At 51.5% G+C, this 27626-nt stretch overlaps 2 protein-coding genes across 2 annotated transcripts; one reads left to right on the top strand and one right to left on the bottom strand.

Moving 5' to 3' along the window:
• Positions 1-33: 33 nt before the first annotated feature.
• Dnajc5g (DnaJ heat shock protein family (Hsp40) member C5 gamma) lies at positions 34-4707 on the bottom strand. Its single transcript, XM_013355219.1, has 6 exons — positions 4569-4707; positions 2649-2774; positions 1730-1895; positions 1245-1515; positions 630-771; positions 34-77 (listed from the first exon to the last, which is right to left on the bottom strand). Exons 1-6 carry the CDS (start codon positions 4705-4707, stop codon positions 34-36), a joined length of 888 nt encoding a protein of 295 aa, XP_013210673.1.
• A 9716-nt stretch (positions 4708-14423) lies between these two features.
• On the top strand, positions 14424-22070 carry Slc30a3 (solute carrier family 30 member 3). The gene is made up of 8 exons (XM_005371358.2): positions 14424-14648; positions 17979-18160; positions 18666-18812; positions 18902-19055; positions 19543-19735; positions 19937-20042; positions 20169-20303; positions 21275-22070. The coding sequence occupies exons 1-8, from the start codon at positions 14554-14556 to the stop codon at positions 21418-21420; spliced, it is 1158 nt and encodes a 385-aa protein (XP_005371415.1). The 5' UTR covers positions 14424-14553; the 3' UTR covers positions 21421-22070.
• Positions 22071-27626: the final 5556 nt, after the last annotated feature.

The raw sequence follows: 27626 nt of genomic DNA, 5'->3' as shown, positions 1-27626 counted from the left end.
TCATTCCATACCTCACTCTTCTGCATTTCCTTATTAGTCATCGCTGTCTTCATCTATTCTAACCGTGCACTGTGCTCCTGGGGTGGAATTACAACATGCTCACAAATCTACAGTAACAACCGTTCCAGAAAACCCTTCCCTTACCGTCACCCATTCGCACCACCAGGTGGCATAGTGCGAACTTCGACCAACATCCCATTTTATACTTTTAACTATCAGGGGTGGGAACAGTCTCAAACAATTTATTCCCCCAGCCCCAAGGCTGAGGATGGCACCCAGGGCCCAGCACATGGAAGATCCTGGGTGCCATCCCCAGCCTTGGGGGCCTAGCATGTGGAAGGCCCCGGGTGCCATCCCCAGCCTTGGGGGCCTAGCATGTGGAAGACCCTGCGTACCATCCGCAGCCTTGGGGGCCTAGCACGTAGAAGGCCCTGGGTGCTATCCACAGCCTTGGGGGCCTAGCACGTGGAAGGCCCTGGGTGCTATCTGCAGCCTTGGGGGCCTAGCACGTGGAAGGCCCTGGGTGCTATCCGCAGCCTTGGGGGCCTAGCACGTGGAAGACCCTGGGTACCATCCCCAGTCTTGAGGCTGGGGGAATAAATTGTTTGAGACTGTTCCCACCTCCCTACCTGCTCTGGTGGGCTGAGTACAGACGTTTCTCTGCTGCTTCCAGTGAACTTCTTCAGGTGGTGGAATAAGATATCCACAGCAAAAGCAGCAGCAGCAGCAGCAACAGCAGCAAGTCAAGAGGTAGCAAAGGATGACGAGTGTCTACAAGACAGGGGAGAGGCTATGACACCCTGTTCCTTTTGTAGCTCCCTGCAGGTCCTCCCGCCATCCTCAAGCCCAGAAAGTGAGAACAGAGGCATCTGTCTAGAGAGGAAGGCAGCCCTTTCCCCTTCCTTACTCTATTGACACAGACAGAATCATACTATGTAGCCCAGGCTACCCAGTGCCTCCCAAGGGCTGGGCTCAGAGGCATGAGCCACTGCAGCTGGCTTTATCTTATGTGTGGGTATTCTGCCTTCATGTATGTCTGTGTACCATGTGCTTGCCTGGTGCCCGCAGAATCCAGACGATAGCTCTTGGACGGGAGTTACAGGATGTCGTGAGCTACCATGTGAGTGCTGGGAATCGCACCCCGGTCCTCTAAAGGAGCATCAAACACTCCCACTGTGAGCCATCTCTCCAGCTCCCGCCTCCAACTCCTTTCTTACTTTGAGGGACTAGGAAGATGACGGTACCTTGAACCAACAGCTGTTGGCAATAAAATAGTATCTGACGCCTTCTTCACCAAAATGATCAAATAGGTATATTCCCAGTGAGCCATGCTGGTCGTAGATTTTCCTTTTGGTAGGGTCACTGAGTACAGCATGGGCTGTGTTGATCTCTTTGAAGAATTCTGCTGCTTGAGTGTCCCCTGGATTCTTGTCGGGGTGATATTGCAGGGCCAGTTTCCTACCCAGGCGATACCCAAAGGACAGTGGGGGAGGTGTAGGAAGTGGCCGAGAAGGGAAGGTTAGGAGGAATGGCAGAGTGGGATCTTTAGATGATGCATGGGGTACATGGGAGGTACACAGGATGGAGACAAGGTCACATCTGAAGAAGGGGTGGCCTTCTTTGGCCCCCAAATAAAAGCTTCTTAGGATTAAAAAAAAAAAAAAAGGCCTGCTGAGGTAAAGGGATTGAGGGGAAATACCAGGGTTGAATAAATGGCAGGGGTCTGAACCTGTAGGCTTTTTTGACCTCTTCAGGCCGGGCACCTTTCTTTAGTTCCAGTACTGCGTAGAGGCTTGTTCCAGTCTTGGACAGTCTCCGGGGTGTGTCATCTCCTTGAGGCATGCTCTGGGCCAAAAGGGCGAACATTACAAGACAACAGTCTATGGCTACTGTGACTGGAATCGGAAGATTGCAGAAAGGTAACGAGGATCCGTCTTCTCTTCGCATTTCCCATAAACCGCCCTCCATCTGCCCAAGCTGGTAGCTGGGTTTGAAAGACCAGGATAACCCAACCATTAAATAGGGGGTAGATGAGAAATGGAGAAAAGTAACAACAGGCAGGAAAGAATTAGCCATACCAGAGCCCGCTAGCTGCAGGTCAGGTTCAGGTCCAGGATCCCAGGAGGGCCTAGGCCAAGGATGCTTGCCCCTCAGTCTCTGGCCATCTTACCTCTACCCTTCAGAGAGCCCACAGTGGTAAGAGCAGGATGGCTTTCTGGACGGAGTGAAGCATACAGGAGCTGCTGCAGGGGACAAACTCGGAGGGATCCAGAACAGGACCCAACAGGGTGGGGCAGAGGCTTGGGAGGCCCTTGGGCCCCAGGAGGATCCAGGGAACTTGGATCCAGGAAACTTGGGAACTTAGGGTGTGTTGGGACAGCCTGGCCTTGTGTTGACTCCCGACCTGGCTCTTTACCTCAGAATTGGTCTATTAAGCCAGGTAGGCTTCACACAAGCTTCCTTCCTTCTGGTGGGCGCGAAGCTTCATATTGCTGTCGGGGGGCCTTGGACAACTGCGCTTGCGCACTTTGTAGGAGCAGCGAGTCATTTTCTGGCGCCCCCAGCGGGACTGAGTGGAGAGCCCATATTGGGCCTGGGACTTATTTCGCTCCAGAAGCCTGACCCTCGGGCCCAGGGCTGGGCGTTACTTCCAGCCCCCAGGGCAGAGGCACAGCCTTCCACATCACCCCTCTTCTCCAGGGAGAGGCCATGACCATCCGGATCACCGTCATGGCTCTTCAGCTCATTCACGGAAACACTGCGGGCTTGGTGACCTGGTGGAGGAGAGGTAGGTGGGGACTATCATTCCAGATTTCCTCAGAGTCTTCACTTGGTCCTTTTTATTTACCTTACATCTAGAAACTTCTCTACAAACATTGAGACTTACGTCAAATGTCAGTGTTCCGGGAAATCTGTCCTTCACACACACACACACACACACACACACACACACACACACACACCCCGTTGTCACCTTGCCCGTTAAGGCACCATCAGACTGTAACTGTTAGTTGGCACGGCCCTTAAAATCCTTTCTAAAAGCTATTCACCCGTGCGTCCATAAGGAGATACCGCTATGTAATTATGTAATCTAGATTTCATATTGAGTTATTATTGATAGTATACTAACCCTTTTCATGAGAATGCTTGAACACATTTCTGATTTTTGTCCAAGGGTAGAGTAGTGGAAATGAAAGGATTGAGTCAAATTGAAAGAAAAAAAAAGACATCTATATGGTGTGTGTGTGAGTGTGTGTGTGAGTGTGTGTGTGAGTGTGAGTGTGTATGTGTGTGAGTGTGTGTGTATGTGTGAGTGTGTATGTGTGTGAGTGTGAGTGTGTGTGAGTGTGTGAGAGTGTGTGTGAGTGTGTGTATGTGAGTGTGTGTGTGAGTGTGTGTATGTGTGTGTGAGTGTGAGTGTGTGTGAGTGTGAGTGTGTATGTGTGTGAGTGTGTGTATGTGTGTGTGAGTGTGAGTGTGTATGTGTGTGAGTGTGTGTATGTGTGAGAGTGTGTGTGAGAGTGTGTGTGAGTGTGAGAGTGTGTGTGTGAGTGTGAGTGTGTGTGAGTGTGAGAGTGTGTGTGAGTGAGTGTGTGTGAGTGTGTGAGTGTGTGTGTGTGCACGCAGAGTGTGTGGAGGCCAATAGTGGCTGGCGTATGGAGGTCAGAGAACACTTTGTGAGAGTCAGTTCCCTCCTTCTATTACGCAGGCTGCAGGGATTGAAACACAGGTGACCATGCATGGTGCCAGGCACATTCACCCAAGGAGCCATCTAACTGGCCCTGAATATACATATTTTAAACTTTTCCAACTTGGCTTTTTTTTTTTAAGATTTATTTATTTGACGTGTATGGATGCTTTGCCTTACATGGATTCTAGGATCAAACGCAGGTCATAGGGCTTTTTTTTTTTTGTAGCAAGTGTTTGTGTTATTTGTTGTTTTTGGTTTTCCAAAACATGAAACTTGCTCTGTAGACCAGGCTGGCCTTGAACTCACAGAACTCACAGAGACCTGCCTGCCTCTGCCTCCTGAGTGCTGGGATTAAAGGTGTGTACCACCACCGCCCGGCTCCAGTGGGACTTCTCATTCTTCACAGGAGGCAGTATTTGTGGTGTTGGTTTCCTTTGCGGAGGAGAGTTCTCATTGCCTCCTGGAATGTAATTGCATGAGCTTTCTTACTCAGTAATCCCTGTCCATGTCTCCTTTTGTAGCTTTTGTTCTTTATTACGGCTGTTGTCGCAATTCGCTCCCTCTCCTAGGGTTTAAATGCAAAGTCAATACTCCACCCTTGAAATGCCAGTCTTTAAGTACACTGAGTCTGTACATAAAACCATACTCACCAAGCCCACAGGATGGGGTCAGATCAGTTTTGAGGTTACCCAACCAAACAGGAAAGGCTGAAATGGACCACATTAGTGGTTTGTGCTGTGTTTAATCTTCTAACCTCAATTTTCAACAGCACCCAGGGCCAATAGAACCGGTGAAACAAAGCAGATCATTTCTGCACTGTGCAGGGAGAGGGAGCAGCAGGCACTAAAGCAGAGCGAATGGACAGAGGCTTCCTTACCTCGGTTTCCCAGGCCAGGGTGGCTCTGCCCTGCCTCTTCCTCCGGTCTCATTGAGAACCACCATCCCACTTGCTCTGGGATCTGTCCCTCTTCTTTCTTGTCACATCTCTGTGAAGACGCTGTGTTTTCCGAGACCATGTTTCCTCTTGCTGGAGGGTCCCCTTGCTTTACAACTCATCCCCCAAAGGTTTCAGGAGCATGCTGCCTCAGACAAACTGGCTTCTCCTTCCGCCTCCTCACTTCAGAACCCCCACCATGACTTCTGCAGTATCTTAGTTAGGGTTTCTCTTGTTTCAGCAAAACTCCACGACCAAAAGGTAAGTTGAGGAGGAAAAGGTTTATTTGGCTTACGCTTCAACATTGCTGTGTGAATGAATGTGAATTCATTCTTCACAAAGGAAAGGGCAGGATCCTGGAGGCAGGAGCTGGTGCAGAGGCCGTGGAGGGGAGCTGCTTACTGGCTTGCTCCCCACGGCTTGCTCAGCCCACCTTCTTATAGAACCCAGGACCACCAGCCCAGGAATGGCACCACCTACCTTGGGCTGGGTCCTCCCCCACTGGTCACTAATTGAGACAATGCCTTGCAGCTGGATCTCATCGAGCTTCTTCCTCTGATGACTCTGATTTGTGTCAAAACGACACACAGAACCAGACAGTACATGTATACATGTATCATTGTTTTCATATTCATTTCCTCAATGTCTGGTTTTCTCGGTTGACAGTGCCCATAAGGGCAGGGACCTTGTTGGTTGGTATCTCCAGTACCTACTGCTATGCCTGGCTCTTAGTAAGCGAATGAATGACCTGTTGAATGAGCTGAAGCTAAAGGGTCGCTGTCCCGCGGAGTGTAAGCCTGGAGGTTAGCCAGCAAAAACTTCCTGGGTAGGGGGCTGGAGAAATGGACAAGGCGACAGACCCTCCCTTCCTACGCTTCTAGAGGTGAAGAGACCAGTAGAAGGAAATGGAGAGGGTCGAGAGTCTGGAACACGATCCTGAGCTCCTTATTTCTTTGTCTGAGTGTTCCTCCAGCTCTTAATACAGCAACTGGGATACTGGGTGTAAGCAATAATGAAAGCAACAATGTAATAATTAAGTAATAATAAATAAATAGTATTGTTTATTTATTCTTAATAATAAATATAATATTTTATATTAATAATTATTATAGCATAGCACAATGATATCATATTATATAATTATATATTTTATGATATTAACATAATAATTATGATAGTAATTGATGGTAAATATTAAAATGATATATTTATTATTATTAAATAAGTAATAATAAAGCAATAATGAAAGAGCACCTCCGCCACACTACTTAGAGCTGGCCTGATCACATCCTGGTTTGCAGAGGTGAGCCCTGGGAAGGAGTTACTAAGAAGCCTTCACATCTTGTTGGAGGCGCCACAATTACTTCTCATCTATGCCCTCAAACATTTGAATTCATCACAGTTCGCGGCCCTCGAGAGAGCCTTCCAGTCCTGTGAGGTCCTGCTCCACCTGAGAAGGTGCTGCAGCCAAGCGGCTGCAGAGCCCTGGGACAGAGCAGGGCCTCACACGCTGTGACCTGAGGCTTCTAGACTGTGCTCTCCAGAAATCACAGGTCCTTTGATGGCTCCTCACCCGCATCACTGCCACAGGACGAGTGTGCAGGTCAGGCGTTGGATATCTCGATCGCCGCTCTGGCTCTGAGTCTAACAAGCTGTGTGAACTGATTCCTTGGCTTCTCATTTTTCCTTCTGTAAAATCCTGAGCTATCCCACAAAGTTGATTCCAAAACTTAATTAAATTTAGTTGCAAAAAAATAATAGGAATTATTCTTTAGAATTAAAGGCCCCCACATGCCTTTAATCCCAGCACTCAGAAGGTAGATCTCTGAGGCTAGCCTAGTCTACAGAGTGAGTTCAAGAACAGCCAGGGCCACACAGAGAACCCTGCCTTGAAAAACTAAAATAATAACGATAATAATAATAGGAAAAGAAACAACAAAATAACCTTGTCAAATTTCTTGAGTTCTTTGTCTTCCCATAATGCCTTGAGTCAGTGAGCTTACTGTATCCCACAGCCATTTGGTCCTGTCTGAAGAAAACGCGAGGCATCCCTTGTTTGTCCACAAACAAAAGACACTGTAGTCATATAGCTAGAACACACACATATACAAGACGGCAAACACTGGCATATTTATATCCAAAACACCACACTCCGGAACATATGTAATTGGAGAGAGAGACATCATAATTTGTCACATCTAACAAGCAGGTTCTAGAATTACAGTTTTTGAGCTGGAAAGGACCATGAAGATTTAACTCCGGCCTGTTGTTTCATTTCCCAACTGAAGCAGGTATTACCCAAAGAGGACTGAGCTGCTGAAGGTCACCCAGTGGTGTAATGGCTGCCCCCTATGGTTTCTGTTCTGTGTTAGTCAGGATGCCTTCTCTAGAGCAGTGATTCTCAAACTGGGAATTATGACCCCTTTTCACAAGGGTCACCTACGACCATTGGAAATATCAGATATTTACATTGCGATTCATAACCGTGGCAAAATTACTTGTGAAGTAGCGATAAACATAACCACAGCGTGAGGAACTGTGTTAAAGGCTGCAGCCTTAGGAAGGCTGGGACCCCTGCCCCAGAAAGACAGAGCTGATAGGAAAACTTTTAGAGTGCCTCACAGGGAATAAACACTTGGACGCCAATGAGAGTGGAAGAGAAAAGATGTTGGTAGAACTTGGCTAAGACAGATACTGAAAATCCTTGGTACCCAGGTTGTATTTTCATTTCATACTCTAAAACCACAAGGTGGGGCTGCCAAACAAGCAAGCAAAGTTTACAGAATGGCAGTCATCAGGTTGTTAAGGGCGATGATCTATTGTTTCAGCTATTTCTCCAGGACATTTTGTTTCAGGTAGCAAGCAAGTGAAGCCATGCTTGATAAATAGGCAGTATAGGCAGCTCTTTAAGTAATCCACTGCTAAACCAGCTTCTGATAGTTGGTCTTTTCTACCTTACTCTATATTGTGACTATTCTAATATTGGCTGTCTCAAGATGCAAAGTCAGTTATATTTTGATTGATCGTGTGTGTGTGCACGCATGTGTGTATGTGCGCACCCATGCTCAAGCCCATGTGCTTGTTTCTCTCCTTCTATCATATAGGTCTCAGGAATTGAACTCAAGTCATCAGGCTTGACAGCAAGTACCTTTACCTACTGAATCATCTCTGGCCCAAGTGTGCTTTATAATAAATTTGTATTGCCTTTGTGAGACAAGGTCTCATGTAGCCCAGGCTAGTCTTTAACTCTCTGTGTAGCTGAAGACGGCCTTGAAATCCTGCTCCTCCTGCATCTATCTCCCAGATACTGGGGTGATTGTCACATCGCACCACTCCAGGTATATTTATCCTATTTGATTTTTTATTGTTGTTCTTATCATTGTAATGATTCTGTCCTGTCTCCTCCTGACTTCAAAAAGAAAGAAGCTTCTTCCCATCTTATCGACAGAGAGAGAGAGAGAGAGAGAGAGAGAGAGAGAGAGAGAGAGAAATCAAAGACTCTTCTCTGAGATTTGCTTATTGTCTCCTTCTCCCAGGCCCTTAGACCCTGTTTCTTACTCCTCTGCCAGTGTGCTTCAGTCTGGCAGTCAATTCTGTACCTCTCCAAACTCGGTGTCTCCCATGGCCTTCACAGAACCCTCTGCAGTCATCTACCTAGTCTGCCGTATTCCAGCTGTTCCTCAGCTCTGTTTTCTGCTCTTGTTCCATGCACCCCATGAAACAGCTAATTAATTAATTATCAATTAACTTGTTCAAGAAGTATCCACTAAGTACTGCCAATATGCCTTAGATACATTGATAAGTGGCCAAAGTTCTTTTTAACTTTAAAAAAAATATTCACTTTATTTTATGTGTGAGTATTTTGCCTGTATTTATGTATGTGTGTCACATGTGTGCTTGGTGCCCATGGAGGTCAAAGAAGGAATTCGATCCCCAGGACCTGGAGTTACAGATGGTTGTGAACCATTACATGGGTGCAGGGAATCAAACCAGGTTCTCTGCAAGGGCAGCAAGTGTTCTTAACTACCAAGCTGTCCCTCCAACCCTCCAAAGTCTTTTTTAATAGATTTTTTTTGGTCTTGTGTGTATGGGTATGTGTACATGTGTATGGGTATGCGTACATGTGTATGGATGCCTATGGGTGCCAAAAATGGAGCTGGAGTTACATTATAGGTGTTTGTGAGCTGCCTGACATGGGTACTGGAAATCAAACCCTGGCCTTCTGCGAGAGCAGTAATGTTCTAACCAGGGACCATCTCTCCAGCCCCCAAAGTCCTTGTCTCATTGCCTAGTCTCACACCCTCATAAGACATCCATTAGCTCCTTTGACACATATTCACTGAGTGTTATCATTCATGTCTGCCTGGTCTAAGTGCCAGGGATAAAGACAAAACGTTTAGGGCCCCTCAAAGTGACTCAGTGGGTTAAGGTGCATGCTGCCAAGCCCGATGACCTGAGTTCCATTCTGGGTACCCACATGGAGGAAGGGTAGAGCTGGCTCCTACAAGTACCACCTGAGCATGGTGGTACACATGTATCCACATACACACACAATAATCACATCAAATATGTGTGTGTAAATGTATACACATATATGTTCCAAAGTGTATGTTCTTTTTTTGGAGCATTTTGTTTAACTTTTTAAGATTTACTTTTAATTTTTAATTCATGTATCTTTGTGTATCTGTGAGTATATGCACATGAGCGAGCACAAGTGCCCAGAAGCCAGAAGAAGGCGCCAAACCCACTGGAAACAGAATTACCAACGACTGTGAGCTCCCTGATAGAGGTGATGGCTGCTGGGAACTGAACTCAAGTCCTCTAGAAGAGCAAGCACTCTTAATTGCTGAGCCGTCTCTTCATCACCCCCACCCCATTTTTTTTTCTTTTGAGACAAGTTAGGTCTCCTTGTATAGTCCTAGGCTGACTTTGAATTCAAAGAGATGCACCTGCTTCTGCCACCTGAGTACTGGGATTCAAGGCTGAAAAAGCTTTTTTTTTCTCTCTCTCCAGTTTTTGGGACAGTGGGACAGCATCTCACTATTAGCCCTGGCTCTTCTGGAACTCACTATATAGGCCAAGTTGATCTCAAATTCACAAGAGATCTGCTTAACTCTACCTCCAGAGTGCTGGGATCAAAGGTGTGTGCCGCTGTATCTAGCTAAAAATCATTTTTTCTTTTGCCTTGGTTTCTTGAGCTAAAACCCTTTTTAAATGTTGCTTGTTTATTTTGTGTGTGCGACACCGTGTTGGGTGGTAGTGAGAGGACCGCCTGTGGTGTTCGGTGTTCTCCCTTGGCCGGGTAGGGCAGGCGTTGAACTCGTGCTATCAGCTTTGGTGGCAAGTGCTTTTCCCTGCTGAGCCACCACTCTGGCCCTGCTTTGTTTTAGTTTTAAATGTGACGGGATTGCTCTCTGCAGCCCAGTGTGGCTTGGACGCACTTTGTAGCCCAGGCTGGCCTCAAACTCTCAATCCTCCTGCCTCAGCCTCCTGAGTGCTGAAATTCCAAGCAAATGCCACCACATCTGGCTTGGAGTTTACATTGTGTTGAGCAAAAATGGCAAGAAAAGATAAAGGCTAGTTAGCCGGGCTTGTAGCCCACTGGTTGTGTTCGTTCTTTCCCAGCGTCACAGGCCCTGGGCTTGCCCTGTTGTTGTAATAAAAAGGATAAGGAAATAGGGCACTGGCACATCTGGGAGAATCCACTACAGTTAGTGATAGGGACAAGTGCAGACGCCCTGTGGCAGGGTTTGCCTGGCATATTGTAGCGCTGTGGGCTACATAAGGCTAAAATAGTTGGGGAGTGGAGCAAGGGGCTGGGGCTTGTAGGCCTGCAGAAGGATCTTGACCTGGACTCTGCATAAGAGAAAATGCCTAGCAGGGCAATGGTGGCCCTCTCCTTTATCCCCAGCACTTGAGAAGCAGAAGAGGTGGAGCTCTGAGTTTGAGGCCAGCCTCTTCCACAAAGCAAGTTCTAGGACAATCAGGGCTACACAGAGAAACCAGGGGCAGGGGGAGGGGAGAGAGAGAGGAGACTCTGACTTGTGCTGTCTAGCTACTGGACTGGGGCTGGGAATATAGTCACAGGATAAGAGGAAAAGTGGCAATGGGGAGGTCACCTGGGAGGTGGTGGCAGTGTGGAGGGTGGGAGTGGCTGTGGATGAATACCGAGGAGTCAAGGATGGCGGTAAGGTTTCTGGCCTGAGCGAATGGAGGATGGTGTCATGTTCTGACATGAGGGCGCTGTGGGAAGAGGAGATTTGGGGTTGAGTAGTTATCAAGAGCTTGGGTTTTAACTTTATAACCCAAGATGCTCCCCTGCTAGATATTTGAGACAGCAGCAAGAATGGCGCTGGGCAGAGAGTTTGGAGGAACCATCATCTGTAGGTGTCATTGATTTTGATTCTTTTAAAATAAATTCCAAGCATAAAACTTGAATAAGACAATGGCTTCCCCCACCCAACATTCAGCCTTAACAAACCACTGCTTTCTGTTATTACTTGACATCATATGAAGGCTTAAGACCATAGGATAACTCTGTAGGAATGAGTGCAGAAAAGTAAGAGAGACAGTGACCAAGTCTGGGATCGGTTCATCATTAAAAAGTTGAGAAGATGAGAAGAGAGAATAAGGGATCAGCAAAGCAGGAGAAAAAAACAGTGCTATCCTGGGAGCTGGGTGAAGAATCACACAATTGTCGAATGACAATTACAGCTCAGGGGTGGGCACTAAGAAAGAAAAGGTAGCATGCAGGAGAGTGTTTAGTGTGAGCCCTGACCTAATTAAGAGCCAGGAAGTCTCCCTGAGGCCAGGAGACATTTAAGCTGCAGGCTCTTGTCATTCTCTTTATTACCAACGAACAGCCTGCCTCCTCTGCCAGGCTGCCATTCTCACAACCCACTTCTCCTGTTTGGAACGGCTTAATTGAGAGCCGTGTGGCAGCCACTAGTGGGGCGCTGGGGCACAGCATGCTTAGATTGCAAATTTTGTCTGCCGGCTTTAATCCTGACTTCATTGCCTCCTCTCCCGACAGGAGCTGGTTCATTGTGGGGTTTTAACCTGGGCACCCCTGTAGCTTCTTCCAGGCTGTTCTGACAGAGGCCCTTTGGAATCTGGCCTTGAATTGTCCTCCTGGGGACAGTCAGGGTTTCCTGCGTCAGTCAAGCCTTTGGGACTAAGAGATGACCAGTGAGTCACCTTAGAGAAGATTGCTAGAGAGGCAGAACAGGGCAAGTAGTAGGGCATGTGGATGAATCAATATCGCACTGATTTAACAAAGGACCATCTAGAAAACCATCTAGAAATCGCTAGGAGGGGGACCTTGTCTATCTCGTTCAGCACCAATTCCCAGCTAAGGTGGCATGGTGGCAATGGCGGTGAGAGGTGTTGTGTTGAGTGAACTTGACAGTTCTGTAAGGGACACCAGCCTTAGACTGGCCTTCCAGCGTCCTCTCCAGGTACAGTATGACTCTCCCAGGCTGTCGTTCTTAAGGACCCTGTACAAAATTCTGGTAGAGCCTCTTGGCGGCTCCCGGAGAAGTGGGCACAAACACCGGTTTTACTGCCAAGCTTTCCTTACATAGATTCCCAAGTTGGTCTTCCCACTGCCGGCGCTCTGGGCTTCTGGAGGCGGCGCATTCGGCAGCCAGACACACAGCGAGGCTGTCATCCATCCTCTCCGACGTTCCTTTCACTTCCAGGCCTGCCGGCTTCCCACCCGGTGGCGGGTCGGGCACGTGCCAATGCCCGCGCCCCCTCCTGGACAGTCGGGGATGCTCTGCGCGCTGCGGGCTGCCCAAGAAGGGAAATCCCAGGGGAAGTCATTGTTGTCCTGTTCCCTGTTGTCGTCATCGTCCGAGGCGTGCCTACGAGCCGGTTCCCCATTCTGGAGCTCGCCCTGGCCACTGGGGGCGAGGCTAACACACGGTCTCTGGAATGCAGTATGGCTCTCCAGCACCCCCCAGCCCGAGCGCAATTGGAATCAGGGGAACCCCGGGGCAAGCAGCGAGTTTAGAAAACCGACGGCGCTGGGCAAGAGGGGCCCGAGGCGCTGGCTTAGCTGAGCAAGGACTTGATTTCCACCTTGGCTCTGACGTGGGCCAGCAAGGTGACCTTGGCCCATGGCTTCCCCTCTGTTTGTCCTCTTGAGACTCAGCCCAAGAGCTGAGGCCCTCAAGACAGTAGGGGAGAGCGGGAGGAAAGTGCCCTCGTTGGTCCAGGCGCGGGTGCAGAGGGAAAGCCGACAGTGGCCTTAGGCGCGCGTGGGCGGAGGCCCGCACCTATGGCCTGCAGACCCCGGGTTTTCTGCTCCACTTCTCTGCTCACTGCCATCCGTTTGCACAAGCCGCCCGGCAAACCTGGCGCGAGCCTAGCCGCACTCTTCCCCGCCGGAACAGCCAGCCCGCTGCCCGGTTTGCCTAATACGTTTTAAGCCTCACCTCCTCCGCGAAGCTCTCCCGGCTTAACCCCATCACTTCCAAATACTGGCTAACTCACCGTTTCTTTCACTTTTTCATTTTTGTTTGGTTTGGTTTGCCTTTTGGAAATGCACACACGATCTCATTGTGAGAACCATGTTGAGGGCAGCTGTCAATCCCCAGGATCTTGCGTTCAGAAGGCTCCGTGTGTTCCAAAAGATGTCGTTGGTGGGTTTATTGCCTGGGCTCACTACCCGCCACCTCCAGCGCTCTTTCCACGGCTGCTCTCTCCTCCTCCTCCGGACCCTCGTCTTCGCAGACTCACAGCTGAGAATGTACAACTCAGTTCTCCTCCCCTTTTCATTCCACAGTGGCGGCAGGTGCAAGGAATATGGAGCATTGAACATTTGAAGTTTCGACTCCAGCCTTGGCCGCCGAGGGATGTAAGTCACTCCTTTCTCTGGGCTTTCGCCTTCCCCCAGATGAGCACACCAGACTGTGTTACAGTAAGTAGGCAAGGAAGGAGTCACGTGCTGACAGGCTGAAAAAGCAGCCTCCCTCTATAAACAGTGGCTGGTGACCCTGGAGAGGTGACCGTGCACCTCCTGCCGCCCAACCTCTCTGTGAGAGGAATTCAATTTCTAGTCCTGATCCAGGTGGGGAGAAGGATGAGGCATTTGTTCCAGGTCACACGATGCTTCTAGGACTTAGTTTACTCATCTGGAAAGTGGAGATAATGTATGGATTGAAGGACAGCAGAAAGGGTTTTATTACCCAAGATCTCTGTATAAAAATAAATGGTAATTAGCGGTACCGTGCTTGGCAGCAGATTTTGCTCATGAATTCCTATTCCAGAGCCTCCACAGTGGGATTTCTGGCTGGAGTCCTTAGAGTTGTTTGGGAATGTGTCACTGCTCACCCCAGATTCTCTCTGTTTCTCTCCGCATCAATTTGGCACCTGTTTCTGCCTCCGCGTGGGGGCCAGAGCCACAAAGTGATTGGGTGGTGGGACGGCGCTCCTAAGCCCTCATGCATAGGGCAGTGTCTCTTCCAAAAGTTTGGTGCCAGAGGGGTCCCTAGGTGAGAAGAGCCGGACTAGGAACTGGTGGGCGGGACTGTGCAGATGGAGCGCTTGCAAGAACCCCAGTGCCAGGGTACGGTGGTGGCTATCCCACCCCACCCCACGATTTGGCGCGCAAAGGGGGGGGGAATGGGGCTTCGGATTTAGGGGCGTGTCCCGGAGGCGGGCCTTAAGTGTGGGAGAGTGAAAAAGAGGGACTCCGGAGCCTGGAGGCGGGGTTTGGGGGAGCGCCCCACGTGGGGCGGGGCTCCCGCTGCCGCGGGCTCTGCAGTTCGGACTCAGAGCGCCACAGTCGCCGCAGTTCCCTCCACTCTAGTGGCCCCACGGTCCTGCGGGGAGTCCGGTTGGTCCTCGGGCCGCTCGGATTTGGCGCAAGGCCAGCCCCGCCTCTCCCGTTCCTTGCGGCCTAGACGGTCGCGGCTGTGGGGACATGGAGCCTTCTCCCGCCACCCGAGGCTCGGAGACCACCCGCCTCGTGAGTCCCCGAGACCGCAGCAGCGCCGGCGGCGGCCTGCGATTGAAGAGGTAGGACAGACCTGGGCTGGCTGTCAGCCCGGGGTTGCCAGACGCGTGCCACCGGTCCATTTCGTTGTTGTCTCCCTCGTCGCTGGCCCGACCCGCCTCCCCAGCGCCCCACGGTCCCCAGGCTTCGCAGCGCCGACCCGCCGGCCGAAGCCCGCCCCCTCCCCGCCTCGCCTCTGTCCGACACCCATTTTCTGGAGCAAGTCCCTTGCCGCGGTGCCCCAAGCCTTCCGACCCCTGCGCCTTCTCCGCCGCTCCGTCGGACCGAGCGGGCCAGGCACGGCGATGTCCGCATTGCCCCGTGAGCCTCGCCTCCGGGCATCGGAAACCCGGCTTTGGGCCCCGGTCCCTTCGCTCAGCACCCCAGGCTAGGGGCGCCCCATCCAGCCGCAGCCAGTGGTGGGCTCGGGCCCCGGGGATCGGCTCGGGCTCAGCGGGCAGCCGCGAGGAAGCGAGGGGGCGGCGAGGAAGGAGCAGGTGCGGGCTGGGCGGCGGGGGGTATTCCCGGCTCCGCACAGACGGGGCCGGGGGCGGCGAGGTGTGAAATGAGGCGCCGAGCGGCCGGGACAGCGGGCCGGGGGCGGCGGCAGAACCTCCCCCGCACCCTGCGGGCCGCCCGCTCCTGCCGCCCGCCGCCGGTTCCGTCTGCCCTCCCATCTCGAGCGGCTACCGCGACAGGCCCTTCCTGGCCACCTCCGCTAGCCATTTTGTCTGGAAGCCGACCGTCCGTTTGTCCCTGGAATTTGACAAGGTCTCTGGCTTTTTCTGTTTTTTCATCTCCCTCAATCTTTCTATTTCCCTCTCCGTCCTCTCCTTTTGTCTCTGTTGTGGTCTTCTGCGTGTTTCTAGTTCTTTCCTTGGGAGGGGGGCCTTAAACCTGAGTGGGTGGAGGAATGGGGGAACTGAACGGAAGGAAGGATTCTTCCTGCAGAGGACTGCAGTGGTGGGCAGCTGTGGGGCTCCAGCTGTGGCCCTGGCATTGCTCCCCGTACCCTTTTGACTTTGCATCAGCCTAGCTTACTTGCCCAAGGAATACTCTAGGCCTCATTGTTTCCCCCCACGCTATATCGTTTTGTTGTTGTTGGGGGTTTCAGAGAAGGCCAGGGAAGGAAACTGCCTCCAGCCCTGGACAAAAACCGTCCCCTCACCTCCACACACCAGCAGAGAGGCCCCTTTAGTGCCCACTTGATGCCAAACAAAAGGAGGCAGCCTGTTGATGGGTGGCTATGCTGATGGCTGGTTGTGTTGCATCTTAAAAGCCCAAGGAAGGTGTCTTGCTACAGCCTCCAAACTGCCCAGCATCTGTTTCCTCTTCAGACTGCATCTTCATCTCCTGGACCATTTTCATCCTCATATGACCATTAGTCACCAAATCCGGCAGCATTGTTCAAGGCTCTGTGTGTTTACCTGACCCTCCTCTGATGCTGTGCCTGACAGAGCCTCCGGCCAGATCCATTCTAGACTCTTCTATGTCCTCTTTCCTGCACTCCACCACCAAGGTCATTTCAACATGAAGATATTTGCTCTGTCAGCCAGTGGGTTTCCTCTTTCCTTTCTTTGAGCCCCTTCCCTCAGCCCTTCACGTAGGACTGCACTTATATTCCAGGCTGCGTACCTTGTTATAATCCTGCCTGTCAGGAACGTCTTCTAGGACTGTGGCTTCCTCTCAGGCCCTCCCCTGTGCCCCGAAGTGATTTGTTCAGACAACCTCCCCCCAGCCTCTCCATGGTAGAAGTCGCGTTACATGTTTGTCTCCCACCAGACTGGGGCTCCTTGTGTTGGATACTGCTTGTCATACCTCATGGACCGAACAGGGATGGGCTCTGAAGCCACTGTCCTCTCCCTGTCCCTTCTGGGAACACTGGAACCATGCACACTCTTTCTCAGTCTGGGAAGGGGCTTTTCATTGAAGAAGTAAGCTTACCTTCCCACTCTTGGAGTTTTCTCTGTACCCGCTGGCTGCCCCCACCTCGGCCCACCTGAGCAGTGTTTTTCTCAGTCAGATGGCCGCTGCGGCCCCATCCCTGTCCCTGCAGGGATCTTAGTTTAGAGCCATCTTTCTCCCACAGGGATCCTTGTTCCTAAATTTTAGGACTGTCTTCTGTGTTGAGCTCCTTTGTTTTGTTCTTTCCTTGCTTGGGTCCAGGAAGAACACTGGGCTAGAATAGGTCCAAACACAGTCACTTTGAGTCCTACCTGTGGCATCCCTAGGTAAGGCCCCATCCCTATTGTCAAGGGATGTGCGGCATGCTGGGCTCCAGGTGACATGGGCTGGACTCTAAATCCATTGCTCCTGTCACTACCACCCCAGCTGTAGTAGGAAGGACCCCCTCCCCTGTGACAACCCTGCTGGTTCCCCTCATATGTGTGCAAGGCTAACCTTCAACTCTTGAGCCTCCTGCCTCAGCTTCTGTGTGCTGGGACTGCAGACATGAGTCATCACGCCAGTTTCTACACCCTTTCAGAGGACCTCGCTTGCTTGTACCTCCTGTCTTGAAAGGAAGGGACAGAGAGGGTTTAGGGACCGAGGCATCGGAGCAAGACTAAGAGAGAGATGCAATGAGTGGGTTTGTGTGTGCCATGTTCTCATACTGGCTTTCTTCTGTGTTTCTCTGGCGCTGTGACTGTCTGTCCACATCCTCCCCATTTTTCAATGCTTCCTCATGTGGTTTCTGTGGTCTCCGCACTAGAACTCATTTGAGAGCACCAGAATTCCTCCAGCAGCAGCATCTGCCTTCTGCTGTGTGCCCTCGTGTCTAGTCCACATTCGTTCATTCACCCAGGAAGAGTGGCTGTCCGTTTTGCATTCCTGGGGTGCCTCTCGTGATGTAGAATTTTGGTCAGTATCCGTCCCAGCTCTGCCACCTGCCAGCTGTGTGGCCCCTCTCGCTTCTTCCCCTCCTGAGCCTTAGTTTACATTCATTGTTAAAACATTAGACTTGCCAGGCAGTGGTGGCCTGGTGCACGCCTTTAATCCCAGCATTCAGATTTAATCCCAGCAGGTGGATCTCTGTGAGTTTAAGGCCAGCTTGATTTACAGAGCAAGTTCCAGGACAGGCTCCTTAGCTACTTGGAAACACTGGCTTGAAAAACCAAAACCAAACAAACACACAAAAAAAATTAGACTTTACTTTCAGATATGGGATTCTATGGCCCTGTGTTTGGAAGGAGGAAGAGCCTGGGTTGAGTGTTCCTGTGAGCCCCCACATGCCCGGAAAGACTCAGGCGCGATTGGGTCTAGCAGAGGGACAGAGACGGCCCATTTGCTCAGCCTGTGAGTGACCAGGCCAGTCCTGTGGTCAGGCTCAAGGGTGACCATGTCGCCTGCCTCAGTCTCTTTACAGAGCCCTCAGAGCCCCTCTCCGAGGAGCCCAAGCTTGAGGGGATGGCCTTCCACCACTGCCATAAGGACCCCATGCCGCAGTCAGGCCTCTCTCCTGAGAGGCTGCAGGCCCGGAGGCAGCTGTGTGCCGCCTGTGCTGTGTGCGTCATCTTCATGGCTGGGGAGGTGGTTGGTAAGTTGGGGACACCCCCAGTCCCATTTTCTGTACTTCCTAGGCCACTCTCCACCAAGAAGCCCAGGTTTCCTGGATGGAGAAACGGAAAGACAGGGCTGGGAGGGACGGGGGAGGCAAGGCACCAAGGTGAACCAGCAGGGGCTTGGGGGCTGGACTGAACTGGCATTTTAAGAACCCTATTCTCTTTTTATGAAAATCAAATCTATTATTATGGAAAGACTAGAAAAATACCTCCAATAGATTGGGCGGTGGCACATGACCACTCCATTAATCCCAGCACTTGGGAGGCAGAGGCAGGCACATCTCTGTGAGTTCCAGGACAGCCAGGGCTACAGAAAGAAACCCTGCCTTGAAAAACAAAACAATAAAATAAAATAAAAAAAATACTTGTAATTTTATCACCCGAAAAAGCCCGGTCTCTTTTGGTGCCCCCTTTCTATCCCATCTATGTATATACATGCTGTGTACCTCCTGGAATTCCAGCTCTGCCTCCCCTTTGCAGGTGGGTATTTGGCACACAGCTTGGCTATTATGACCGATGCCGCTCACTTGCTGGCAGACGTAGGCAGCATGATGGGCAGCCTCTTCTCCCTCTGGCTCTCCACTCGGCCAGCCACCCGAACCATGACCTTTGGCTGGCACCGCTCAGGTAAAGCTGTGCATGACTCGGTGCCCAGCCTCCCCGCCAGTCCTGCCGGGCCTTAGGGCCCTGACCTGACAGCTTGTCTTTCCCTGCAGAGACTCTGGGGGCTTTGGCCTCTGTGGTCTCCCTCTGGATGGTCACTGGCATCCTGCTGTACCTGGCCTTCATCCGCCTGCTGCATAGTGACTACCACATCGAGGGGGGTGCCATGCTGCTAACTGCCAGCATTGCTGTCTGTGCCAACATGCTGTACGTCCCGGTGTGGAGTGGGCGCCAGGTGGGGTCCAGGGTGAGAGAGAGGGTCTTCTTCCAGGATGGTTAGCACACACACATGCGCGCACACACAGACACACACACACACCTTCATTGTCTTCTTTGGGTGAAAAGGAGTGGGAAAGAGCTACTCAGCCAGGAGGTATTTGTTGAGGGCTTACTGGATACTAGCCCTGCTTTATCAATATGATCTCATTTGAGTCTATCAATCCGTGAGCACTGGTTTCCCTCCTAGTAAAAGATACTGCGGGGGGGCGGGGGACAATAGACTATTTAGATAGAATAGGCAGGGCCAGGACCTGGATCCACATCTCTGGCCCCAGGTCCAGTATCTTTTGCCCCCAACAGTGTAATTTTTCTGTTAGGTGGTGTTATCTTTCTGGGATGGGAAACAGGTGGAGGTGGGCACTACAGGGAGACGAAGAACAGGCCATCCGGCTGAACCTCTCTCCTTCTCCTTCAGAATGGCCTTTGTGCTGCACCAGGCTGGGCCCCCCCACAGCCATGGATCTAGGGGCACAGAGTATGCACCGCTGGAGGAGGGGCACGGGTACCCCCTGGAAAACACCAGTGTCCGGGCTGCCTTTGTGCATGTGCTGGGAGATCTCCTCCAGAGCCTGGGGGTCCTGGCCGCCTCCGTCCTCATCTACTTCAAGGTACGGCTGTGGAGGGCGCCTCAGCCTCCCTTCCCTGTTCCGTGACCACTTCCCTCTCCTGGTACCCTCTGCCGTCTTCATTGAGCTTCCAGCTTCCCAGGGTGTCTCCTCCCCCCTCTGTGAGAGTCTCAGGATGCCTTTGGGTTCTGTTTGCCAAGATGAACCTAGAGCCTCCTCTAAGAGACATCACTTTCTCTGCAGCCTCAGTACAAGGTGGCTGACCCCATCAGCACGTTCCTCTTCTCTATCTGTGCCCTTGGATCCACAGCCCCTACCCTTCGAGACGTTCTGCGCATCCTCATGGAAGGTGAATTTAATACTGACACCCCCACCTGGGGGTCCCTCAGCTCTCACCTGGGGCTCCCTCAGCTCCCGCCCCGGGCCTCCCTCAGCTCCCACCCTGGGTCTCCATCAACTGTGGCCTTGGTTGCAGGTGCCCCTCGCAGTGTGGGTTTTGAACCTGTAAGGGACACACTGCTGTCAGTGCCGGGAGTCCGAGCAACGCATGACCTCCACCTGTGGGCCCTGACGCTGACTTACCATGTTGCCTCTGCACACCTGGCTATTGGTGAGTCAACGCTAACCTAGTCAGTGCCATCTCAGAGCTAGCCCCTCTGTCCACCTGTGGCAATAGCTTGGCATATCGAGGCATTGCTTGTTTGTTTGAGACTGAATCTCACTATGTAGCCCAGGGTATCCCTGAGATCCTCTGCTTCAGCCTCCCTGAAATACCTTGGATGTTTTTGTTTATTTGATCTCTTTTGGTCTCTCTGACATGTATTTGTGTGCATACTCATACACACACATACTCTAGAGACAAGGAGGCCTGGGTACTTGCAATATCATCTCTGAAGCAGCATGGGGACCTGGTACCTCTAAAACGTTACCAGTAGCTTCAGGATGCAGTTGGGTGACTGTGGCAGCTCCCCTCAGTAGGGGATCACATTGCTATTTAAAGTGGTAATTATGAAGCCTGTATGGCAACTAGGGAAAATGTTTGTGGTATAATGCTTGAGGAAGAAAGAAGCGGAATATAAATTATATCTACATTATGATTCAACTATTAAAATACATATACAGTGACTCATGAGCTGACAAAGGGTTTTTTAGTCTCTCCCAGATGCAAGAAGCAATCAGAGGCATGCAATTTGGATGCCAAAAATATCATAACTTGTGGGATGTTGGATGGTAACTTGAGAGGGACAGTGGGGCAGAATACTTAACATCTGGCTTGCCCTGGAAAGACGGTGGTGTGGCTGCCGAACTATCCAGCTGTGTATTGATGCTCACAGGCAGGAAGCAGTCGGTAACTGGGTACAGTTTAATGCGTCAGCATGGCCCATTGCAGTGAGTCTCATGTTTTCTTTACAATTTTTACGCCATTCATATAATGCGGTGATGCAGAAGGAAGATCAAGAGGCCTATTCAGTCCTCTGGGGCTGTGCTGTGCTGTGCTTGGGCCCCCTTCCCTCCTTATCACAGCCCCTGGCTGTGCCCGACTCCCCAAGGACTGAGCTGCCTCTTATCGCCCTCCCACAGACTCCACGGCTGACCCTGAAGCTGTCCTGGCTGAGGCCTCATCGCGGCTCTATTCCCGGTTTGGGTTCTCCAGCTGCACCCTGCAGGTGGAGCGGTACCAGCCTGAGATGGCCCAGTGTCTACGCTGCCGGGAGCCCCAAGCCTGAGCCTCAGCCCCACCCCCACCCCACTGCCAGGCCCAGGCTCAGCCCTGGACTCTCAGCACCTGCCTCCCCACCACAGAAGGGACCATCCTCTCTCCATTTTCCACCTGCCAGACGCTCCAGCCCCTGCCCCCGGTGGTCAAGACCAAAGTGTGCATGTGGGGAAGAGGGAGGAGGGAGGATCAGACTGAACTGCTGTAAGCAGTTTAGGGGTGTGGGGTGTTTGGAAGCCCCACCATTCGTGTTCCACGTGGCCTGGAGAGTCATGCTTGCCCTTTCTGTGCAATTCATGTGTCCTTGTGGCAGGCTGGCTGGTACCTGGGGGCATCTGCCTGTCTGTGTGCTGTTCGTGTGCCTATGCCTGGGGAGGTCATAGGGGCCCCCTCCCCACGTGATCCTTGCTCTGTCTATGCAGGGGCCCCAATGCCTGCACTTTGGTTTGTGTGCCCTGTGGTTTTGTCTGTTGTGTGTGTGTGTTCTTTGGTGCTGTGGCCTGTGTGTCTTTGTGGCTGTGCTGGTCTCTGTTGAGTCTGCTCTACCTGTGTGTCCATTTAGGGATCTGTCTGTCCATCCCTCTGTTGGTGCTGTGTCCTCAGCTTTCACCTCGGGAGAGGGAGGACTCTGATGCAGCCCCACCAATAAACTCGTATCTAACTGCATTTCTGTGCTCGTGACTCCTCGGGCGTGTACTCCGGAGTGACCACCCACGGCCCTCCTGGCCTTTCACAGTCGGTCACCTTCTGTCCCCAGTAAATTCAGACGGAGGCTGAAAGCTTTCCCAGCCCAGGCTCTTGACTAAGAAGAGTCTCTTTGTGGGCAGAGCAAGGCTGCAGGGGCCATCCTGGAGAGCCCTTCTCACTGGAACCCTCCAGCAGGCCAAGCCACGCTCCTGTTAGTGGGAAACTGGAACACTGTGGGGAAAGAGGCTGTGGGCTTGGTCCTTGTGCCTTGTCAGCAGGGGTGGGAAAGGCAGCAAGCCCTGTGCAGGTGCGGCTATGTGTGAGCACCAGCGTCATTGCCACGCTCGCTCTTCTGTCTTAAAAGCTATATATTTCAAAGACTCACAAATCTTTCTCTTCTTTCTCTCTCTCTTTTTTTTTCAAAACAGGATTTCTCTGTGTAGCCGTGGCTGTCCCAGAACTCACTCTATAGACCAGGCTAGCCTTGAACTCAGAGATCCACCTGCCTCTGCCTCTTAAGTGCTAGAATTAAAAGTGTGCACTACCTGTCCCATTTTTTATTTTATTATTTTATTATTTTTTTTTTTTTTTGGTTTTTCGAGACAGGGTTTCTCTGTGGCTTTGGAGCCTGTCCTGGAACTAGCTCTGTAGACCAGGCTGGTCTCAAACTCACAGAGATCCGCCTGCCTCTGCCTCCCGAGTGCTGGGATTAAAGGCGTGCGCCACCATCACCCGGCCCCTGTCCCATTTTTTAAACAGTCTCATGTAGCCCAGGCTGGTCTTGAACTCACTGTGTAGCCAAGGGTAACCTTAAACAGAGTACTAGGATTGCAAGCATGAGCTACTTCAGATATTGTTGAAATAGGAGCAGCTGGGCTGTGTCCCCAGCACCTGGCCGCCCGCATGGCTAGCTTATGCCCCGAAATAATTACACGGAAACTGTATTTCTTTTAAACACCGCTTGGCCCATTATATCTAGCCTTTCCTCAGCTAACTCTCGCACCTGGACTAGCCCATTTCTTATAATCTGTGTAGCCTACGAGCTGGCTTACCAGGAATGATCTTAACCTGCGTCTGCCTGGAGTGGGAGAATCATGGCGACTCCTTGACTCAGCTTCTTTCTCCCAGCATTCTGTTCTGTTTACTCCACCCACCTATGTTTTAACCTATGAGGGCCAAGCAGTTTCTTTATTGCTTAACCAATGAAATCAACAGATAGAAAGATGACCCTCCTCCATCAAGATATTGTGAGGGGCATGTTAGGGATCTAAACCAGGCCTTCATGTGTGTGAGGCAAGAGCTCTAACATGTGAGCTGCAGCATGCACGCGCACACACACACACACAGAGGCTCTCAACTTGTGTTACTAACCTTGAACTCTTAATCCTGCCTTTGCTTCCCAAGTGCTAGGATAATAGTCTTGAGCCACCATATCCTGCTAGCTCTTAAAGAAGCAAACTCTATATACTTTGGTTTTAGACCCATGCTTTGGAGTAGCAGGAGTTAATTGGCCCTTCCTCCCTTCCTTCCTGGGTGGATAGAGTTTCAGCCCAAAGCCCAGTCCCTGGTCATTTTCGTTGGCCCATTCATGTTTCACCCCATAATGAGCCTTTCTCGCCATAATGGAAATACTTTTTTACCCTAAAGTTATTTTTTTCTTATGAAAGCAATATATCTTTATTGGGGTTCAACAAAGGGGAAGTGTTTCCTGTGCTTCCAGGAGTAACTGCTACTCAGCCCCCCAGTATGCATACCAGTATCCATATAATAACGAAAATATAACCTCTTTATAGGAGCCATGGCATCATCTGCTTTGACGTGTGTCCTGGGCACATTTTCCTGCAGCAACACACGGGTTTCATGACATTTTTCAAGACGAGGCTTTTGGACACGTTGACAGTAGACTTCCTCACTGACATCAGCTGGGAGCCTGGCCCCACTGGGCACTGAGCGGATGGCAGCAGTGGCTGGCTTGGGACCAGAGCTGGGGTGAAGGGCTGGGGTCCACCCACTCAGGCCCGCTGCAGGGGCTACCCCAGCTGCTCTCCACGCTTTGCTAGCTCCTGACACTTTCTCATTTTCCGTCTCATTGATTGCAGGCCCCAAGTGACAGGATGGGGGCGGGGACGATGGGGAAATGGAGAGGAGTGGGGAGTAGGGAAGAGGTTGAAATGATCACCCTCTGGATAGCTTTAATCTGCTGACGCCTGCGATGGGAGAGGGATTCAGAGAGGGAGCCAAATGCTCAGGACGCGAAGAGACCATGTACCCAGGCTGGCCAGCAGCCGGCACTCCACAGGCAAGTCTGAAAGGACTTGCTGGGGCAGGAGCACAGCCTCGCCTCCTGTCCCACCCACCCCAGACCGGTGAAGCACTGGCACTCCGCACCAGCCACCTGCTACCCTGGTGCTTGCAGACTTGGGGCTCTGGGGCCAGTTCTGCTGTCACCTTCTGCAAATTTTGGTGACTTCCTGCATGCCAGCTTTCCCAGCGATGACATAAGGATTCCCGGACACTGAGTTTGAGCATGCCAGGTATACATACAAAAAGGTTCATAGCTTTGGGGTAAAAGCCAGGAAGCAGGATTAAAGTGACCTGGCACCTGGCAGAGACAGGAGGACTAAAGTCAGTAGCAGTATTTGCATGCTACAGATAGGAAAACTGAGACTGAGCTGGTCACACAACTCAGTGGCTTTCAGAGCTAAGATTTAAACTTAGCTTTGACTGCCTGGAGCCTGGAACCTATTTCCTCTGCCTCTCTATTCTCCTTCAGTCACCAGCTCTGTCATGGATAGAGACTCCAAGAAGCCAGTTTCCAGAGCATTCTCAGCACTCAGGAGGCAGAAGCAGGCAGATTGAGGCCAGCTTGGTCTACAGAGAGTTCCAGGATAGCCAGGGCTGCACAGAGGAATCTTGTCTTAAAAAACAAACAAATAAATAAAACCCCAAACAACAACAAAACCCAGGGCATTCATTCCCCACCATCCATTGGCACTCGCTCCCAAGGGAGCTTAGGAAACCCTTATCTGCACAGCACCGGCCATTGCCCCTTCCTATTATCCCCAGCCCACTTGCTTATCTAGAAGTCCCTTCCCCCCAGATACAGGTCTCTGCTGATAAAATACACAAAGGCGGTGAGGCGAGGGAGCTAAAATAGGAGTGATTGGGAGAGGCTAGAGAGAACACAGGCGAGAGGAGGACCCGGCTGTCTATCAGCATCCTGGCATCCCTAGGCAGCTGAATGACTGGGGGGGGGGGGGGGTGCCAACCAGAGAGGGGCCAGAAGAATGGAAGCCTAGCAAGGATGACGGGGACAGGCTGGGGGCTGGGCTTGTCTTGTGAAAGTGCGGCTGAAGTCTTCAAAAGAAAGAAAGGAGACCAAGGGAGGCTGAGGCTGGGGGACCTAAGAGGCTTGTGTTTCACAGGTCGGGCCTGAAACACCAGTGCAGAAAGAGTTCCCGCCCTTCTCATTGGGAAGTCAAAAGCTTGAGTGTACCAGTATGAGAGCCACAGGCTAAGGCTCAGCAGGGCGGGATGGTCTGTCAGGCTCAAGAGGAAGCACAGGATGGTCTGCTCATAAAGCCCTTATCCACCCCCAGCCCCTCTCCCGAGCTTCACTACAGACCAGTCTGAAGGGGGCGTGGCGAGCTGTCACCCGGGAGCCAGACAGTCGGAGGAGCAGCGCCCCCGCGCGGCTGGTGCTATGACAGCAGCCGGGCTGCCAGAGTTGAAGGGAGTCTCAGGGCGGAGTGGGATGGTAAAATGCTGCTGTTCCTGTTCCTGGCAGGTCCTCTTACCTCTCCCTTCACCCAGTTCCCTCCACCCAGTTCGGCAGGCCTTACTGTCTCTGACCTGAGCCCCAAGTCCGCTCCATCAGCACCATTTTCCAAAGGGTGCTGACAACATGCAGGCCCGGCTGTGGCAAAGCCTGAGACTACAGATGCAGCCGTGGGCACCCAAGATCCCACAAACTGCATCCTGTCGACCAGAGGAGAGGAAGTGTGTGGGAAGTGATGGGGAGGGGGGTTTGGGGTACAGCCGAGGGCTCCGGTGAAACTCTGGGTCTCATCCTCACCCTCACCTTGAAGACAAGCAGCGGCCAGGCTGGGAACTTTCCCGCCGAGGGACCTCACCCAAACAGCCCCAACACTCAGTCCCGTTCTGTTTCCTTAAGCCCAACAATTAGGCGCCAAGTTAAAAAAGAACTGTGGCCAAAAACACAGGGAGAGCAAAAGGGTTCAAACCCAGGGAAGAAAGCACAGTGAAACTTCCCCCAACCCAGCAACTTCAGAGCCCACAGCAGCAAATTCAAATTCATTTTCCCGTGACCCTGCAGTGCTTGAAGATCGCCCTGCTTCCTCCCCCTCCACCTACTTCCTGGACCACTCAAGACTTCTGGGAGGTGCTGGTGGGGAGGCTGCCCTGGGTGGCTGAGTCCCTGAAGGAAGCTCCCAGTCTGGCTCCTAGCACACAGCTCGGGACTGCAGGTGAAGGAATGGATAGGAGCCATTGGCCCATTCCCAGCTGTCCGGACAATACTCAGCCAAGCAGTGTCCCTTTTGTCCCCATCTCCCACCGCTGGGCCAATAAGCCACCTTTTTACTTGCTGACCACACCCCAACACCCCACTCTCTGGGAGGCCCCTCCTTGGTGGGTAACATTCCTTTCCTTAGGCCTATTCTGTACCCTGCTTCCCCTTGACACCGGTCTAGTGACTAACAAGTCTCTTTGGGCTTTACTGTCGTTCTCTCAGCCATTCCTAGGCAATCTGAGGTTGCGGTTCCTGTACTTCTTTTATCTTGGTCTTTCTGCAGTTGATGCAACCAGGTGAGGCTTTGTACCCACCTTCCCACCATAAAACAGGGACTGGCAATAGGTTGCCCTCACTTCTGGCCTATACCAGGATCTGATGCCACCTCCCATCCAGCCACACTGGTGCCACATTGTGCAAGGCTTTCTTCTCAGTTCTTTTCCCACTCTTTAAGATTCAGACTTTAGCTGGGTGGTGATGGTGCAGGCCTTTAATCCCAGCACTTGGGAGACAGAGGCAGACAGATTTCTGTGAGTTTGAGGCCAGCCTGGTCTACAGAGTGAATTCCAGGACAGCCAGAGCTACACAGTGAGACCCTGGCTCAAAACAAACAAACAAACAAACAAACAAACAAACAAAAAACTACATGGGTTCTGGGATTGAACTCGGGTCCTCATGTTTGCAGGACAAGTACTTATCTTCCCAGCCTCATCTATTCCATTTCTTAAATTTTAAAAAAAATCATAGGTATGTGTGTGTATGTCTGAATGTATGTCACATGTGTGGGTGACCCTGGACAATCCCCTGGAACTGGAGTTACAGGCAGTTGTGAGGTGCCTTATTTGGATGCTGAGAATCCAATGCTGGTCCTCTGGAAGAGGAATGTATACTCGTAACCAACAAACACTCAAGCATTCTCTCCAGCTCCAAATATTTTATTTTAAATTACACACATGCATCTGTGCACGTAAGTGCAAAATGCCCACAGAGGCCAAAGG

Source organism: Microtus ochrogaster, unplaced genomic scaffold (genome assembly GCF_000317375.1).
Source record: "Microtus ochrogaster isolate Prairie Vole_2 unplaced genomic scaffold, MicOch1.0 UNK106, whole genome shotgun sequence".
NCBI lineage: Eukaryota > Metazoa > Chordata > Mammalia > Rodentia > Cricetidae > Microtus > Microtus ochrogaster.
The sequence above is the reverse complement of the archived record's forward strand: the minus strand, read 5'-3'. Positions and strand labels throughout refer to the sequence as shown.

Bases quoted from the DNA above. Each gene is read 5' to 3' on its own strand.
- Dnajc5g (XM_013355219.1), bottom strand. From the start codon at position 4,707: ATGGTCTCGGAAAACACAGCGTCTTCACAGAGATGTGACAAGAAAGAA. The intron at 2,775-4,568 runs GTAAGGAAGCCT...CTCCTCCACCAG, and splicing joins CCCTGGCCTGGGAAACCGAG to GTCACCAAGCCCGCAGTGTT. The intron at 1,896-2,648 runs GTAACGCCCAGC...TTCCGATTCCAG, and splicing joins CTCTGCCCTGGGGGCTGGAA to TCACAGTAGCCATAGACTGT.
- Slc30a3 (XM_005371358.2), top strand. From the start codon at position 14,554: ATGGAGCCTTCTCCCGCCACCCGAGGCTCGGAGACCACCCGCCTCGTG. The intron at 18,161-18,665 runs GTAAGTTGGGGA...TCCCCTTTGCAG, and splicing joins CATGGCTGGGGAGGTGGTTG to GTGGGTATTTGGCACACAGC. The intron at 18,813-18,901 runs GTAAAGCTGTGC...CTTTCCCTGCAG, and splicing joins CTTTGGCTGGCACCGCTCAG to AGACTCTGGGGGCTTTGGCC.